Genomic DNA, 15654 nt, shown 5'->3' on the forward strand with positions numbered 1-15654 from the left:
ATTCAACCACACTACCAGCTTTTGTAACATCTGCAAACTTCTTAATCATGCCTCTACATTTAATCATTGATGTATACCATGAAAGGCAAGGGACCTAGTACTGAACTCTGCAGAACGCACTGGAAACAGTCTTCCAATCACAATAACACCTGTCAGCTATAATCATTTGCTTCTTGCCACCAAGCCAGTTTTGGATCCAACTTTTTCCTTCGATTCCATGGGCTCTTACATTTCTAACAAGTCTGTCAACTGGGACCTTGTCAAAAACCTAGCTAGACTACCCTCACTGAATTTTTTTGAGGAGCTAATAAGGAGGGTCAATCAAATTAGTCAGATATAACCTCTCTTTAACAAACCCTTGATTAATCCAGCATTTTTAATGACAATTTAAAATGTCCCTTAGAATTTTTTTTAATAGTTTGTCCACCACTGAGTTAAGGCTGACTGGCCTGTAATTAGTCGGTGTATCCCTACCTTCCTTTCTAAACAACACTACGATGTTAGTTGCCTCCCGTCCTCTGAAACCACTTCTGTAGCCAGAGACAATTAAAAAATAATGAGAGTCTCTGATATTTCCTCCCTTCTCTCTTATCAATCTGGGATACATTTCATCCCGACCTGACAATTTATTACTTTCAAAGATGCTAAGCCCCTTAATATTTCTTTCTCACTAAATTTAAACCATGCAATATTTCAAACTCCTTTTTAACTACAATGTCTCATCTCCCTCTTCCGTGAAGAGAGACGCAAAGTATTCATTAAAAACATGCACTTCGTCTGCCTCTACACAAATTATCTTTTTGGTTTCTAACTGGCCTTACTCTTTCCTTATTTATCCTCTTGCCCTTTGGTTTTCCTTGGATCTTAATGGCAATATTTTTTCATGCTCTCTTCTTGCTTTCTTAATTCCATTTTTAATTTTACCCCTGGATTTTCTATACGCTTTAGGCTTTCTGTGTTTTTGACCTCTTGGTTTCTGACTAAGCTTCCTTTTTTTCACCTTATCCTGCTCTGTAAGTCTTTGACATCCAGAGGCTCGAGATTTGGGAGTTCAACCCTTTTTCTTTCAGGAATGTATTTGTTCTGAACTCTCCCTTTCTCCTCCTTGAATAACACTCACTGCTCTCACACTGTTTTACCTTCAAGTAGCTGTTTCAAGTCGCTATTTCTAAATCACATCTCAGCTTAGAAAAACTGACCTTTCCCCAAATTAAAACTTAGTCTTGGTCTATCTTTGTCCTTTTCCATAACTATGCTTAGCACCAAAATGCTGTCCCACTGATACTCCTTCCATCTGCCCAGCCTCATTTCCTACAGCTAAACCAAGGACTACCCTTATCTTGTTGGGTTGAGTATGTACAGCCTAAAAAGGTTCTCCTGAATTCAGTGCCCTCTACACCTTTTATACTGATTTTTATCCCAGATAATATTATGGTAGTTCAAATCCACTATAATTAATATCCTATTGTTTCTGCAGTTCTCAACAATTGCCTATATATTTGTTCTTCTATCTTCTCTGACTGTTTTGTTTGTTTGAGAGTCCACAGTGTATTCGCAACAGGGTGATTGACCCTTTTTTGTTGCTCAGTTTAACCCCCATGGGACACGGCCAATCCACAGGATTCCGCCCCCCAATGTCTCCCACTTCCCCCCCCCACCCCACAGGGGACTTCCCACAGCCCACGGGACTTCCCCGACCCACCCTCCCCCAGCCAGGCCTGACTGTCAACCTTCCCTAAATCTCCCCTCCACCTCCAAATCAGGTCTTGACACCTCCACTGCCTGCTCCCCACCCCGCTCCCAACATCCAAGGATCCAAGGTCTGAACCGACACACCACCACCACCCCCCACGAAGGCCCAACCCAAGCTGACATCGTCCCTCAGGCCTGACTCAAGACAACACCCCTGCACTGCCCCCCCCCCCCCCCCCCCCCCCCCCCCACCACCAATACACCCCTGCAGCCCTCCCCAAAGGCTCAACACAACCCGGCAAAGCCCCTGCACCCCCACCCCACTCCCAATAATCCTGCTCACTTACCTTATATAGTTATCTTCTCCCAGCCTTGTCAAGGACTTTTAAACCTGTTTGGATCTTTTAACCTGGTTTACAGCAGCTGTGCCATAAAAATGGGGGCATAGCTTCCTTGCCTGCGACTCTAGGCCCCAGGGACGCACTGCACTATCCAGCTCTTGCCTGGCCTGAGTCGGAACATCAGGCGAGATAGGATTACAAGGTAAAAACTTTCAAGCGAAGTGGCAATCCAACTCAATTACCACTCCATCGGAAATTGTGGCCCATAGTTTCTTTAACCAGTATTGTGACCCGTCTCCTTTTTAACCCCCTCTCTATTCCATTTCAAACCCTGTAACCAGGAATGTTTAGCTGTCATTCCTGCTCTTTAAACCAATTCTCAGTAACAGCTATAATATACTTCCAAGAGTCTATCTCTGCCTTCAGATCACCTGTCTTATTCACCAGATTTCTTGCATTAAAAGCATATACCACTGATTCCTCCCCCGCGCCCCCCCCCCAAGGATGGTCTGAGGGTTCTCCGCTTTTCTTCCTTGAACAGGGGCCCAAACAATCCCCCTCCGCTGCCATCCTCCTGGCTGAACTTGTTCCCTCACTGAACAATTTCTCCTTTAACTTGTCTCACTTCCTCCAAATAAAAGGTGTGTCTATGGGTACCCACATGGGCCCAGTTATGCCTGTCTTTTTTGTGGGATATGTGGAACATTCCTTGTTCCAGTCCTTCTCAGGTTCCTTCCCACAACTCTTTTTCTGGTACACTGATGACTGTATCGGTGCAGCTTCATGGTCTCATTTGGACCTGGAAAAGTTTATCAATTTTGTTTCCAATTTCCACCCTCTCTCACCTTCATATGTGCATCTCCGACACTTCCTTTCCCTTCTCTCTCTCCATTTCTGGTGATAGTCTGTCTACCAATATACACATTACAAGCCCATCGATTCCCACAGCTACCTCAACTACACCTCCTCACACCCTGCTTTCTGTAAAGACTCGATCCCATTCTTCTACTTTCTCTGCTTCCATCACATCTGTTCTGATGATGCTACCTTCTAAAACAGTGCTTCTGACATGTCTTCCTTAACTGAGGTTTCCCACCCACTGTGTTGACAGAACCCTCAACTGTGTCCGACCCATCTCCCGCACCTCTGCCCTCACCCCTTCCCCTCCCTCCCAGAGCCATGATAGCGTTCCCCTTGTCCTCACTTTTCAGTCCACCAGCCTCTGCATTCAACAGATCATCCTCTGCCATTTCCCCCAACTCCAGCATGATTCCATGCACATCTTCCCCTCACCTCCTCTGTCAGCATTCCGTAGGGACTGTTCCCCCCATGACAACTCCTCTACACACCCAACATCTCATCCTCTTCCCACGGCACCTTCTCATGTAATCACAGGAGGTGTAACAGCTGCCCCTTTACCTCCTCTCTCCTCACTGTCCAAAGCCCCAAACACTCCTTCCAGGTGAAGCAATGATTCCCTTGCACTTGGTTCAATTTGGTCAACTGTATTTGCTTCTTCCAAAGCAGTCTCTTCTATATTGGGTAGACTAAACGCAGACTGGCTGACCGCTTTGCGGAACACCTTCGCTCAGTCCGCAAGCATGATCCGACCTTCTTGTCGCTCACCATTTCAATTCACCATTTTGTTCTCGTGCCTGCGTTTCTGTCCTTGGCCTGCTACAAATGCTCCAGTGAAGCCCAACGAAAACTGGAGGAACAGTACCTCATCTTTCAATTTGGTACTTTACAGCCTTTTAGACTTAACATTGAGTTTAACAACTTAGACCATGAACTCTGTCCTCCATTTTGATTTTTTTTCCCACAACCCCCTCCCCCAACAGAGCCTGTCTGCACATTGTTCTTATGTTCTGGTTTCTGAGAGCACGGAGCCTTGTTCTGCTATTAACACATTCTGTTACCTTACCATTATGCTACTATTAGCAACTGCTTTAGTCTTTAACATTATCATTCCCACTTATTTTGTCTTGTGTTCATGACATCTTTGTCAAATATCTCCCACCTATTCCTAATCTATTTTGTTCCACCTGCTCCACCTTTTAAACAATATAAAATTCATCACATTTCTACCTCTCTTCAGCTCTGAAGTCATACGGACTCAATGTTAATTGTTTCTCTCTCCACAGATGCTGCCAGACCAGCTGATTTTTTCCCCCAGTATTTTTAGTTTTTATACTATTGATCATTATGCTGGAATACTCTCCACTTGCGTGGATGAGTGCCAGTCCAATAAAACTCAAGGAGCTCAACATCGTCCAGGACAAAGCAGCCCGCTTGATTGGCAGCTGTTCCATCACCTTAAACATTCATTCTATTCACCAGCGACGCACAGTGGCTGCAGTGTGTACCATCTACAAGATGCACTGTGCCAAGGCTCCTTCAACAACACCTGACAAGGGAGCAGAGACATAGGAACACCACCACCTGTAAGTTCCCCTCCAAGCCACTCACCATCCTGACTTGGAAATATATCACGGTTTTCTCTAATGTCGCTGGGTCAAAATCTTGGAGCTTCCTTCCTAACAGCACGTGGACTGCAGCCGTTCAAAGGGGCAGCTCACCACCTTCTCAAGGGCAATTAGGGATGGGTAATAAATGTTAGGCTTGCCAGCGACACTCACTTTCCACGAGAATGAAAACATCATTTAAGAAGTGCACATTATCAAAACCAGCAGGTTCTCTAGCTGCTGAGCTCCCTTTCCATTCTCCAGCTGCCACAGGGGCCGCTGTCTCCAGTCGGCAGTGCGGAGGCCTGTTGCTCAGCAACAGGAAAGCCAGGAGGCGTCCTTTCTTTCTCCCGGAAGTCTTTCTTCAGCAGATTCGCATGGGATGCTGGGTGGCCGGAAGGCGCCAAGATTTGAGCTTTGCGGTTGGTCTCCTTGGAGACGGCGGAGAGTCTGGGCTGTCCGACAACATGGTGAGTGTGAATCCCCTGGCCTGGAGCCTGCTCCTCTCCCCGCTCCGTGTACATCTCTCTGAAGCCCTTCCTTGTGTTTAAACTTTTCCTTCTATCTTCATCACTGGTCTCTCCAACTCCCCAATGACCTGACGCTGTTACCTGCCTCATGCATTTTCTCATCTCTGGGATCGCCTATCCCAGCGCATTAAAATGCTAAATGTAAAACCGTCCGCCCCCACCTCCACTAACCTGTCAAATTGCAGGCTCCAGTCTTAAGCCCAGACATAATCTTTCCTGCCCCTTCTATCGCCTCTTTTTTTATCCCGCGCCCTTCCTGATGTACTTTACACAGTTGACTACCAGATGCTTCTTCTCCATCACCCAGCCTATGACCCTGTATTTCCTTGATTAAATTGATAACTGTCTGCAGCAGTGGCTCTTACACTATTACTTCCGCTATGCCCTTTCCATGTCTACAGCATGCCCTGCCTCTCTTTCTGTACCTTGCGCCCACTGCCACTCGAAAACCTTTTCCACGTTTTTGTCACCTCTGAATCTGATTTCTCCAATGCCGCCTGTAGTGGCCTCGAACTTTCCAAAACTCAGCTGCGAGTCTCATGTGATGCGCAATGGTTTACTAATCTCTTCTGCCCTCTCAAACGCGCAGTGACTCTGAAAAGAAGCCTGAGGAAAGCTCACTGGGCTCCACCATTGCCCATTTTATCCATTAGGTGGTGCAAGCTCGTGCACCTTTCTCCAATACCTTGTATTGCTAATTCCTGGGAAGGCAAAATCTTGTGGGAAATGCTCATAAGGAAATTTCTTGCTGATTTCTTTAAGGCCGTTGAATAAATTTCATGAGACCATTGTTGTTCATGATGCCTCACTAGCTGTACTTCTAATCTACACATAATCCAATGTTATTAAGAACACACAGCCAGAGAGACAATTTCTATGCATTGGACCAGTCTGAAAGGTTGCAGACTTCCTTCCCCAATCTGGTGCATTCTTAATTGCAGAAAGATAAATTTGTTTTCTACATGTTCTGGATCTTAGAATAAAGACTAAGTAGTACCAAAGAGAAGCCACAAAAATAGAAAAAATGAGATTAAGTTATATTGTAAAATATCAGTAAATTCAGGAAATGGTCAAAGAATAAAACTGTCCTTTGTGCAACTGAATGCCATAGTACATTTGTGATTAAAATCTTAATCGCCAAGATGGTGAGCTAAAATTCCGTAGCATTCATTCATTGCCTAATCCTGTTTGTAATATGCATTTCTTCCACTGAGCCCACTTACATTGAAAATGATGATCTTGGCAGAGTACTGGACCTACTTTGTAATTTTTTAATTAAACAAAATGGCAGAAACTGCACAATAATTGAGTGAAATGCTTTGAATATTGTAACACAATCAGGTAAGCTTACAGTAACCTTTCTATGTTGATCCTTGAATTCTTAGTCTAAAAAGAAAGGACTGAGCATTGAAGAGAAGCGAACTCGTATGATGGAAATATTTTTTGAAACAGTGAGTATTGAAAATTCCTGCTGTAAAGCTGAAGTGCTTCATCAGTATTGTTTGTTTCACAGATTGATCAGCACTACATTACATGTGAAGTAACAGAAGCTTGTAATTAAATGTTTGTTTTGCACTTAACCAGTTCTTTATTCAGAATAATTGACTGTTGGGAATAAGTAGACAAATGGGAACAATCAAGATGCATACTTTTACTTGCCTTTGGAGTGACACTCAAACCTGAATGAAGTCATTGGGTCTGCTGCTCTTGGATATTCCCCATCAACAACGGTGTGCATTTATGTTGTACCTTTAAAATAGTAAAAAGCCCCAAGGCGCTTCAACAAGAGTGTTATAACATAAAATTTGACAGTGAACCATATAAAGAGATATTAGGAAATGTGACCAAAAATTGATTGAAAAGGCAGGTTTTAGGAGACATTAAAGGTGGAGAGTGAAACGGGGAGGGAATTCCAGAGCTTTAGAGTTCAAGCAGCAGAAGACACTGCTACCAATAGTAATTAAAACCAGCAATGTCCAAGGGGCCGAAATTGGAGGGAAGCAGAGATCTCAGAGGGTTGTGGAGTTAGAAGTGGTTGCACAGATTGTGCGGGGGTGAGGCAATGCAGGGATTTGAAAGTGAGCATGAGAGTTTTAAAATTGAAACATTGCTGGACTTGCTTCCAATGTAGGCCAGCAAGCCCAGGGATGATGGGTCAAAGGGATTTAGTGCATGTTAGGATACTGGCATAATTCATAAGAACATAAGAAATAGGAGCAGGAGTAGGCCATTCGGCCCTTAGAGCCTGCTCTGCCATTTTAATAAAATCATGGCAGATCTGATTTTGGCCATTTTCCTGCCTGTCCCCGATGACCCCGGTAGATCAAAAATTTGTCTAACTTGTGTAGCCTACCAAGCAGAGAGACTCAACCTTAGGGGTGGCATAGCAGTAAAGACAACAATCATATTTCAAGAGCAGTGGGATCATGCATGTTAGCCGTTCATAATACTTAAACTTGTCCACAGGTGTATTGTGGGTTTTTGGACTGAAGCAAGTGGCAATCAGAGAGTAATAACAGCACAGTGCCCTCTACAAGGGATCTGGGACCTGTGTGAACAGGGCAAGCAATGGTGTGTCTCTTTAAGCAATCAGATTGAAGAATCATTACTAAGACAAAATTAGGAAGTGAATATTAGGATAGTTAATTCAATGTCAAATCATGCAAGAAAGATGGAATTAAGATGGAGATGAAAGGCAGAAAGGAAAAGTAAAACAAAAACTTTAAAAAATTTCTAATGATAATCAAAATCTGAAGCAATAAGACTCCATATTTCTAAAAGTTGATTTTCAGTGCCTGAGAGGTTATTTGGAAGTAATTAAGATTCATCACACTGTTAAAAATCCACAAAGCCCACCCCCTCATTCTCGCCATGGAACCTGGGCAATGAGTTAGAAAGGACCGATCAAACCAGGATGAAGTACGGTGGGACTCCTTAAGTCATGGGCCGCTTTGGGAACCATGGAAATACTCAGTGGATGGTGCTGTGGCAAGCAAGTCCTCAACGGCAGAACAGCTGGAGGAAGATGTATCATCTGGAATACCTCAATGGCTGTTCCAGCGGACTAAGGCTGCAGCAAAATTAAACCTCCAATCGCCTTGGTTTCCTTGCCATTGGATCAAAGTTTTGTTCTTTCAAGACACGCGGAAGCTGCTGTGCAACAGTTTCTCCACGCTAAAAGATGTCATGCACCGTTGTCTTTCTTTCCGAGGACATCATCCAGCTCCTTCAACGACCAGCAAATGGTGACAGGAGCAAGGTTGTGTGGTCTGGAAGCTTCTAGTCATGATCTGGCACAGAGGTGGCAGTTACAAAATGGTCGTCCAGCACTTGGACGAGGCAGGGATGCCTTTCAACACTTGTAACTGCGACAGGAGCAAGGTTGTGTGGTCTGGAAGCTTCTAGTCATGATCTGGCACAGAGGTGGCAGTTACAAAATGGTCGTCCAGCACTTGGACGAGGCAGGGATGCCTTTCAACACTTGTAACTGCGACTGAGCAGCCCTCCTTAGATCTATTCTGCCAACTCCTTATTGGGGAGGGGGTTAGAAAAGGTGCCCTAAACATAGTCTGCCTCACCTCTCCTGACTGGATAGCCATGTCCAGAGGGATCACCTTCTGCATTCGAAACACACAAAAGACAAAAGTAATAAAGTTTGCCACCTGGATCATCAGCACACCCAAAGTGTTGCACGGTGTTTGTCACCCGAGAACTCCGGCAGTATGATATCAACATTGCCACCCTGAGTGAGATCTGGTGATCTGGAGAGGGGCAGCTCAGAGAACTCCGAGGCAGGCATACTCCCTTCTGGAAAGGGAAATCAGAAGAATGCAAAGTTCATGGAGTTGGATTTGCCATCAAAATGAACTACTGAACCAGCTTCATGGGCTCCCTCTTGGAAGAAATTGCCTCATGACTCTGCATCTCAAACCGGCAAGGCACCAATTTGCCAATGTGATCAATGCGTATTCCCCAACTCTGGACGCTGATGATGAAACCAGGGAAGATTTCTATGCCAAACTTGACCAAGTTCTCTCTGGAGTTCCGAAAGAGGATAGCTTATTCTTCTCGAAGATTTCAATGCCAGAGTTGGAAGAGATTCCAGTCTCTGGAATGGAACTATTGTCAAGGAAGGCACTCGAAATGTCAACTACAGTTGCATTCTTCTCCTTACCAAATATGCAGAACATGGGCTTATCATCACCAACACCCTGTTCCACCATAAGAACAAGTACAAAATATCATGGCAACACCCATGGTCCAAGCATTGGCACCTGATCGATTACATCATTGTCTGTCCCTGAAGTCATAAAGATATCCACACAATGAGAGCAATGACAGGCTGATAACTGCTGGATCGATCACCGACTTATTCGTTCAATTATATCCATCAAACTGGCTCCCAAATGATGGGTGCAGCAGAAAAGATGTCCACAATAGATCAACCTTAAAGCTCTGGTGGACCCAATCAAAAGAGACCGATTCTAACAATGCCTTGGGGAACAATTTACCAACTTCAATCAAGAACAGAACAAGACTGTCCACAGTGCTTGCGATGTCCTTAAGTCCAATATTATCAATGTCTGTAAAGGGGCATTTGGATTTTCTGTCAGGATTGGTTTGATAAAAATGATCAGAATATCGACGAACTGATCGTAAGCGCAAGACTCTGTGCCTGGCAGAATGACCTGAACTCAAAGCAAAAGAAACTGGCTCACTGACAGGTAAAGGCCCAGGTACAAAGGTGCACCAAGAAGAATATATGGGCAGACAAGGCAAAGGAAATAACATCTCACTGACATGAATGATATCCATGGCTTCTTCACTGCCATAAAGACTAATTACGGCCCAAGTACTCAAAGACCAGCTCCTCTTAGGCCTAAGGGCAGGGGGGTATCTGATCATGGAAAGGAAGTTGTCAGTGACCATTGGAGAGAACATTTTTGGAAGACCTTTTCAATCAAGAATCAATTGTTGGTTAGAATATTTTCAACTCCATCCCACAACACCCAGTTAGAGACAAGCTCAGAACTTCACCAATGCCTATGGAGGTGATGAAAGCCACCACACACATGAAGAACAACAAAGCAGCAGGAGCTGTTGAAATGTTTAAGCACAAGGAGCAGAACCAACATTACAGCTCCATGCCCTTATCTTACAGGTCTGGAATGAAGAGGAAGTTGCAAATGATCTTGGACGCCACAAGTGTGACAGCCTTCAAGAAAGGGGACAAATCCAACTGTGGAAATTGCAGAGGCATTTCCTGCTTTCCATTGCAGGAAAGATCATTACAAGCTTCAACTTCCAAATCAACTTATTACACTTGCTGAAGAGCTATTCTGCGTATCTGTGGGTTTAGGCCATCAAGAGGCACAGCTGATGTGATTTATTTTACCGTTCACCAACTACAAGAAAAATGTCATGAACAACATCAACCTCTCTACATAGCTTTCTTTGATTTGACAAAGGACTTCGACTCTAAATCGTGAGGCACTCTGAAAGATTCTGCTGAAGTATGGATGCCCTCCAGAATTCATTACCGCTATTCTCCTTCTTCATGATGCTATGTGAGTGATGATTCTTAACAATGGATCCATTACTGACCCTTTGAGGTTAAGACAGGAGTCAAACAAGGTTTGTCATCGCTCCAACTGTTTCTTTTTTGATCTTCCTTGCTGTTATGCTCCGACTGACTAGAGACAAGCTCCTTGCTGGAGTGCAGCTTATTTATCGATGGACAGTAAACTATTTCAACTCTGATGACGTCAATCAAAAACTAAGATTACCCATATCTCAGTCATTGTGCTGCAATATGCTGATGCTATTGCAGTAAACACTGTGTTGGAGACTGATCTCCAGAGATTCGGTGACATTTTTACTGAGGCATACAAGAAGATGGGACTTGCACTCAACATTAAGAAGTCCAAAGTTCCCTGTCGGCAAGCTCCAAATGCACACGCCCCAGCCCCATTGATTAGGATTCGTGGTGTTTGGAAACTATGGAACCCTTCCAATACCTTGGAAGTTATCCTTCACACAAAGCTCACATTGACAAAGAAATCTAGCATTGCCTGAAATTTGCTGGTGTAGTCTTTGGCCTCTAATGAAGCAAGTTTTTGACGATCACAACATCAAAATTGAAACCAAGCTCATGGTTTACCATGCGGACAAGATCTTTCCCTAACAGCATGCAACTAAAACATGGACAATGTACAAGAGGCATCTCCAAAGCACGAGTCAGATGATCAACACTGCCTGCAGAAGATCTTAACATATTAAGTGGGAGGACAGACGCATCAACATCAGTCGTCTTTCACAAACAGGCAGCACAACCACCAATGCTATGATCACCCACCATCAGCTTTGTTAGGTTGGTCATATAGTTTAGATGTCAGATACCAGGTTTCTAAAGCTGGTGTTCTTCTCCCAGCTCAGTCAGGATGCACCAGAGGAGGACAGAAGCGCTTCAAGGATGTGCTGAAAGCCAACATGAAGAAATGCAACATTGACGTCAACTCCTGGGACACCATCACCTTGGACTGAACTGGATGGTGGCAGAGTCTGTGGGAAGGATCCCAGCATTTTGAGACCCAACGACGTCAAAACGAAGAGGAAACGTGAAAGTGGCGAAAAGAATGTGCCATGATCCAAACTGATAATACACGACCAGACATCAAATCACAGAATTTTGACAGTGCAGAAGAAGGCCATTTGTCCCATTGAGTCTACACCGACTGTCTGAAAGAGCACTCCCCCTAATCCCACTCCCCTACCTTATTCCCGTAATCTTGCACATTATTTCTTTCCAGGTAGCAATCCCAATTCCTTTTTGAATACATCGATCGAACCTGCCTACACCTTCCTTTCAGAAAGTTCATTCCAGACTCCAACCACCCTTTGGATAAAAAAAAAATTCTTACATCACGTTTACTCCTTTTGCAATTATTTTGAATCTGTGCCCTCTAGTTCTTGATTTTCCCTTGCGTGGGAACAGTTTCTCACTATTTACCCTGTCCATATCCCTCAGGATCTTGAATGCCTCTATCAAGTCCCCTCTCAGCCTTCTTTTCTCCAAGGAAAAGAGTCCCAACCTCTCCAATCTATCCTCAGAGCTACAGTTCTTTATCCCTGGAATCATTCTTGTGAATCTCCTCTATACTCCCTCTAATGCCTTCATGTCCTTCCTCAAGTATGGTGCCCAGACTGGATGCAGTACTCTTGATGAGGCCTAACTAGTGCCTTATACAAGTTCAAAGTGAACACCTTACCCTTGTACTCAATGCCCCTCTCAATAAAGCCTACGATACTATATGCTTTATTAACTGCTCTGTCAACATGTCCTGCCAACTTCATTGACCTATGTACATATACGTCTAGGGCCCTCTGTTTCTGTATCTCCTTTAGAATGTCTCCCTTTATTTTTTACTGTCTCACCATATTCTCCCTGCCAAAATGGATCACTTCACACTTCTTTGCACTGAACCTCATCTACCACTTGTCTGCCCAATCCACCAACAATTCTATGTCCTTTTGAAGTTCAAGACTATCCTCATCACAGTTGACAACATTTCCAGCCATTGTATCATCTGCAAATTTTGAAATCATCCCCTGCACGCTGCAGCCTAGGTCATTAATATATATCAGGAAGAGCAAGGGTCCCAACGCTGACCTCAGTTGAACTCCACTACAAACCTTCCTCCAATCTGAAGAAAAAACATTTATCACTGCACATTTATCATTTATTCCCCCATGGCAAGAAATGTCCCACTTGCAATGAAGTCTGCAGATCTTGGTTTGGCCTCATTAGCCATCTTTGGACTCATGGGCGAGGGATAGCCAATAATTTGAATGGACAAGCCTTAACTTTTCCTGTTATGCCTAGTGCCCTTCAGTATATCATAATGCTAAGTTTCTTTGCTAAATACTTAAAGCAAAGCATCTAGGGGAGCAGGGCAACTTGGATAGCAACTTTATGATTTCAGTGTTAAACAGCGCATGTGCAGATGCTTGAAGTTTTTTAATAAAAAGTCAGTCAAAATTCTACATTGAATTTCCATCAAGTTATTTTAAACAGTGCATGTACTTACTTGGACATCCCTTCCCTTTGAAACAGTACAAGAAGAAAATGAAATTACTGAGAAATAAGCCCAGAACTAGAGTTTTTCCTTTCTGGTTCAAGATATTTCAGGCAATCATTTCAAGCTATAATGGGAAATCGGACATTAAAACCCATTAGTGCATAATCTAATGTTTATGGTTTCATTTCAGGCCAAATTTTGCAGCTGATTAAAGAGTCTACTCACATTGAGTCTATAATTATCAGTAGCAAATTAGACCTGAAATTGTCTGCGTGTTCTTTTGTATGGATAGGAATACTTTAGAATTTAAATTTCTGTGACTCATGGAAGAATCCAAGTCTCTTTTCCCTTGTGGTGGCAACCTGTAGCTAAGGAACGTATGCTATATTTGTGCTATTTTTACTGAATATTCTTAGGTGCAGATTTAGTTAGGTAGAGAGCACATTAGGAGTGATGTAGTAAATTACTTACAAGTGAACTTTAAAGGAAGGGAGCCAAATAAAGTGGAGAGTCATAACAGGGGATAAAAATTCTAAAAGACTTGTAAGGCGCCTCAACACCTTAATCAAAGTTATAGCCAAGGCTGAAGGGGGAAGAGAACAAAAAAGTGATGGGTGAAAACAAGGGGAAAAAAATTCTATGTACAGGCTATGTCCTGTCAGTAAGTGATCTATCTAATTGCTGCTAAAGTGAAGGTTCTACTGCTTGAGGTAGGTGCAAACAGGGTGACCCTCTGTGCCATTCCATAATTGAATATTCCATCATTTTTCACGTCACAGCTTACTATTATTATTGCTAGATTTACCAAGTCTGTGCTGCATGGTAGCTGCAGGTGTCCCTCCAGTTCCACAACTGGCTCTCTAATGATCCGGACTCTTTGAAGACTGTTTCCCACCAACATTGTGTCACAGTCGTGTGCCAGGGCTGACAGATATGATTTGTGCTATCTTGGAACATGTCCCCACTCTGCAAACATTGTCTGTTCGCCCTGACATATCTTCTTTCCCATGCCCATGTTAATTGGTTTATATTCTCACAAACTTAGATTCCAGCAGTTTTTATTCTTAAAAATTGAAATGGTCAAATAGTGACCAAAAGATTAAGAGTTGAAGTTACTTATCTGTGCTTTTGAATTGGCTACTAGCACAGTTGATTCCCTAACAAGCCTGGTAACCTATTTCTAGGCGGATTCCTTTGTTTTGTACACCCAGATGTTGGAAGGCGGTGTGCACAATGTTCCTACTTCAAAATGCATGTGAATGAATTACCTAAACAAAACAGAAATACCTGGAAAAACTCAGCAGGTCTGGCAGCATTGGCAGAGAAGAAAAGAGTTGATGTTTCGAGTCCTCATGGAGTTTCAACTCCAGCATGATGCCACCACCAAACACATCTTCCCTTCACCCCCCCCCCCCCCCCCCCCCCCCCCCCCGGCGGCATTCCGTAGGGATCGTTCCCTCCAGGACACCCTGGTCCACTCCTCCATCACCACCTACTCCTCAACCCCCACCTATGGCACCTCCCCATGCCCACGCAAAAGATGCAACACCTGCCCCTTCACTTCCCCTCTCCTCACTGTCCAAGGGCCCAAACACTCCTTTCAAGTGAAGCAGCATTTCACTTGTCCCCCAACTTAGTCTACTGCATTCGTTGCTCCCAATGCGGTCTCCTCTACATTGGAGAGATCAAACGTAAACTGGGCGACCACTTTGCAGAACACCTGCGGTCTGTCCGCAAGAATCACCCCAACCTCCCTGTCGCTTGCCATTTTAACACTCCACCCTGCTCTCTTGCCCACATCTGTCCTTGGCTTGCTGCATTGTTCCAGTGAAGCCCAACGCAAACTGGAGGAACAGCACCTCATCTTCCGACTAGGCACTTTACAGCCTTCCGGACTGAATATTGAATTCAACAACTTTAGATCTTGAACTCCCTCCTCCATCCCCACCCCCTTTCTGTTTCTTCCCCCTTCCTTTTGTTTTTTTCCAATAATTTATATAGATTTTTCTTTTCCCGCCTATTTCCATTATTTTTAAATCTTTTATGCCCTGCTGGTCTTTCCACCCCACCCCCACTAGAGCTGTACCTTGAGTGCCCTGCCATCCATTCTTAATTAGCACATTTGTTTAGATAATATCACCACCTTCAACACTTCTTTGTTCTTTTGTCTGTGACATCTTTTGATTATCTGCTCCTATCACTGCTTGCGAGTCCCTACAACCACACCACCCCCCCCCCACCTTAAACCAGCTTATATTTCACCCCTCTCCTAATATTCACTCAGTTCTGTTGAAGGGTCATGCGGACTCGAAACGTCAACTCTTTCCTTCTCCGCCGATGCTGCCAGACCTGCTGAGTTTTTCCAGGTAATTCTGTTTTTGTTTTGGATTTCCAGCATCCGCAGTTTTTTGTTTTTATCTTATGAATGAATTACCTGCCTGTTTGAAGTGGGGTCACCTTGGCCAGAAACTTCACAGTTCAGCAGGAATGCCCTCCCATTACTGATCACTTCACTAAAGTTGCTACCAGCCGACTTGTTCCCATTTTC

General features: G+C 43.9%; 1 protein-coding gene across 1 annotated transcript in view; it reads left to right on the plus strand.

Annotated features, from left to right (window-relative positions):
• Positions 1 to 4874: 4874 nt before the first annotated feature.
• mnd1 (meiotic nuclear divisions 1 homolog (S. cerevisiae)) overlaps positions 4875 to 15654 on the plus strand; it is a 65457-nt gene continuing 54677 nt past the window's right edge. Inside the window, exons 1-2 of the mRNA XM_041187297.1 lie at positions 4875 to 4968; positions 6414 to 6479. Coding sequence (XP_041043231.1) covers positions 4876 to 4968; positions 6414 to 6479 — 159 coding nt within the window. The 5' untranslated portion in view covers position 4875. The remainder of the gene's footprint in view (positions 4969 to 6413; positions 6480 to 15654) is intronic.

The sequence above is a fragment of the Carcharodon carcharias genome, chromosome 1 (genome assembly GCF_017639515.1).
Source record: "Carcharodon carcharias isolate sCarCar2 chromosome 1, sCarCar2.pri, whole genome shotgun sequence".
In the NCBI taxonomy this organism is placed as follows: Eukaryota; Metazoa; Chordata; class Chondrichthyes; order Lamniformes; family Lamnidae; genus Carcharodon; species Carcharodon carcharias.